Below are 3288 nucleotides of genomic sequence, written 5' to 3' on the forward strand. Positions count from 1 at the left end.
TTATAATTAAAAAAGTTATAAAGATTATTAAATTTTTTCGTAAAAAATTTATTAAACAAATTATCAGCATATTTTTATAAATTATCAAACACTTTTTGCTAGTTTATCAAAATATTTTTTTTTTATTTTTTATAAATGTGTTTTTTTTAATATTTTTATATATCTTTTTTAAAAAGTAATTTTTTTTGCAAAACTTAACACGTACTATGCTTTAGATTTGAGATTTTTATTAAAGATTTCTTTAAATTTATCACAACTTGTTTTATCAAATTTCTTTGTATTTTTTTTTATAAAATTTTTATTTTTTTTTTATTTTAAAATTTTTTTAGTTTTTTTTAAATATTTTTTTTTTCAAAACTTTCATCACTTTTTTTTCATTTAGATTTTTTTTGGGAATATTTAACAAAGACTGTTGCTAACGCCTGCAGTTGTTACACATTGATTGAAGCACTTTATAGTTTAGTTAACTATTATTTGTGATTTTTATACTTTCGTTTAAAATTAAGGGTGGGCAGTGATTTTTATTTAATATTTAGAGGTTTTTCTTTTTTAAGGGTGGAATTTTGCAGCTTACACTTTATAACATTTGCTTTGACTTTATTAACTATAAAACGCACTCGTTAACAATATTTGCTATTTGCAATATTATTTGCACACATTTGCCAGCATTTGCACACATTTGCCAACATTTGCACACATTTGCTAACATTTGCACACATTTTCTTTAATAAAGAATTTTGCTGCACAGCTTACACCAAATTACACTTAATGATGAAATTTCCTAAATTTCTACAGGGGACGTTTTAATTTCCTGCTCTTTTCTAACAAAAGAAAAAAAGCTCTTAGTAACCGTTATTTAGCATTTGCTGCGCTCTTTCTCTCTCTTTTTCTCACTGTCTGTTAAAAAAAATGTTGTATTTTATGAGAGAGTAAGTTTAACAAAACTCACCACTATTTGTTGTATGTGTAGCTCCATTATTGCTAGATGATAATAATGATGTTGCTGGTATTAATGATGATGATGATAATGGATTTGTTGCTGCTGTTGTTGACGCTGTTGTATTGTTGCTAGTTGTTGCTGTAGCTATTTGTGCAGCTGCAGTTAAAGCTGTTGTTGCTGTTCCACAGTTATTACTTGACGTATGGGAGGCTTGATGTTGCTGTTGTTGTTGTGTTGCTGTTGTTGCTGCTGCTGTTGTTGTTGCTGGTGGTGTTGCCATATGAGGACTACTTTTGATTAACCAATTTGCCAAATGTCTTTGACGTTCAAATTCAATATTTGTGCGTTGCATTTCAGCCAATTTTAAAGCATCCGTCATAATTTAGTTTCTTTTGTATAGAAAAATTACCACAAAATAAATCACTTTTTAACTTTTTTTTTTCTTTTTGATTTGTTTTGCAATTCTTTTCTTCCTTTAATGAGATCACAGTTTTATTATTAAACTTTAAACAAAAAAAAAACTTAAATAAATTCTCGTTTTTTCTTTTTCTTCTTCTAAATTTCATATACAACTTTTTGCTTGTAATTCAAAGTAAAGCTTTAATAATTTTGAAATTTTTTTATTTTTAGTTAAAAAATTGCTTTTTCGTTTTAACATTATTAATATTTGCGTAATTTTGTTTGCTTCTATTTGGGGGAAAAAAATCTTTTAATATATATTTTTTTGTTTTATTTCCAGTTGTATTTATTTTTTTTTGTATGTATTTTATATATATATTTTTTTGTATTCATGTATTTTTTCGTTATTTTTTTTTTTTGTATGCGAAATAAAAAACTGAAAAAAATTTATTTTTTTTCTTGAAACAATGACGGAACTACTACAACAACGTCGTCTTTACACAACGCGCGCGTTTCTTCAACTGTAATGAGTTGAATTTCAGGTTTACTTCTGCTGTTGGTTGTCTAAAACAGTTGTTCTATTAACGGCAACAGCAAGAGCGCAGCATATGTATTGTATCTCTCTATTTTTTCCAGGAGAGCAAACCCGCACACAGCTGTGTTCTCGAGAGAGAGTGACAAGTTTATAAGCACGTTTTTGAGAGCTAAAAATACATAAACAAAATAAAGAAACAGTTGATTATTTTTTTGTTCAATATTTAAAAGAGTAAATAGGAAATTTTTATGTTTATGAGCTTTAACAGAAAATGTGTATAATTTGTTAAGGGAGTTGCCAGTAGATGGGGAAAAAATGCCAGGGTGAAAACATAAATTTAATTTTTTGAAGAAAAAGTTCAAGGGAATGGGAGAAAATATTACTTAGTAAAGTTGATGAGAATTACTTCGACTTTTCTATAGAAAAGCTGTTGAGAATTGTTTCAACTTTTCTATAGGAATGACGATGAGAATTGCTTCAACTTTTCTACAGTAAAGATGAAGAAAATTTCTTCAACTATTCTGTAGAAAACATGATGTGAATTGCATTAACTTTTCCATAGAAATGATGATGAGAATTGCTTCAACTTTGTTAAATAAAAATGATAAAAATTGCTTCAACTTTTCTGTAGAAAACATGATGTGAATATGATGAGAATTGCTTTAATTTTTCTGTAGAAAACGTGATGAGAATTGCTTTAACTTTTTCATAGAAAAGATGATGAGAATTACTTCATTTTTTTTAAAGATGATAAAAATTGCTTCAACTTTTCTATAGAAAAGATGATGAGAATAGCTTCAACTTTTTTAAAGAAAAGATGATAAAAATTTTTTCAATTTTTCTATAGATAAGATGACAAGTATTGCTTCAACTTTTCTATAGAAAAGATAAATTAAATTGCTTTAACTTTACTATAGAAAAGATAATGAAAATTGCTTGAACTACATTAGTAGTTGATGAGAGTTGCTTCAGCTTTTCTATCGAAATGTTCATAAGTATTTTTCCATATTTTCTATAGAAAATATTTTAAGAATTACTTCAACTTTGCTATAGAAAGACACTCGCTTCAATTTTTGCCTGGAAAATATGATAAGAATTGCTTCAAATTTACTTTAGATTCAATTACAAGTATTTCTTTTCGATGCAAATGTTGATAACAATTGAGCAACTATTGTTGATGAAGTTTTATTAACTTTGAATACATTTTCTAAAGTATTGTTCTAGTCTGATAGAGAAGAGGTGCTGAGTACGATTCCTACTTGATTGAGGAGCTCACAATAGACCCTATAAAGGCCTAGGTGTATTTTATCCTGATTTTAAACTTACTAAAGAAAAGTTTTTGTAATTTTTGAGCAATTTTTCTCAAGATTAGTTGTTTTAACTTTGAGCAAAATCTTTAAAGGAAAGTTGCTCA

At 26.9% G+C, this 3288-nt stretch overlaps 1 protein-coding gene across 1 annotated transcript; it reads right to left on the reverse strand.

Annotated features, from left to right (window-relative positions):
* Nucleotides 1-360: 360 nt before the first annotated feature.
* LOC124418483 (uncharacterized protein YBL113C-like) lies at nucleotides 361-2051 on the reverse strand. Its single transcript, XM_046945029.1, has 2 exons — nucleotides 1597-2051; nucleotides 361-1413 (listed from the first exon to the last, which is right to left on the reverse strand). Exon 2 carries the CDS (start codon nucleotides 1317-1319, stop codon nucleotides 936-938), a length of 384 nt encoding a protein of 127 aa, XP_046800985.1. The 5' UTR covers nucleotides 1320-1413; nucleotides 1597-2051; the 3' UTR covers nucleotides 361-935.
* Between the last annotated feature and the right edge of the window lie 1237 nt (nucleotides 2052-3288).

The sequence above is a fragment of the Lucilia cuprina genome, chromosome 2 (assembly GCF_022045245.1).
Source record: "Lucilia cuprina isolate Lc7/37 chromosome 2, ASM2204524v1, whole genome shotgun sequence".
Classification (NCBI taxonomy): Eukaryota; Metazoa; Arthropoda; class Insecta; order Diptera; family Calliphoridae; genus Lucilia; species Lucilia cuprina.

Bases quoted from the DNA above. Each gene is read 5' to 3' on its own strand.
- LOC124418483 (XM_046945029.1), bottom strand. From the start codon at position 1,319: ATGACGGATGCTTTAAAATTGGCTGAAATGCAACGCACAAATATTGAA.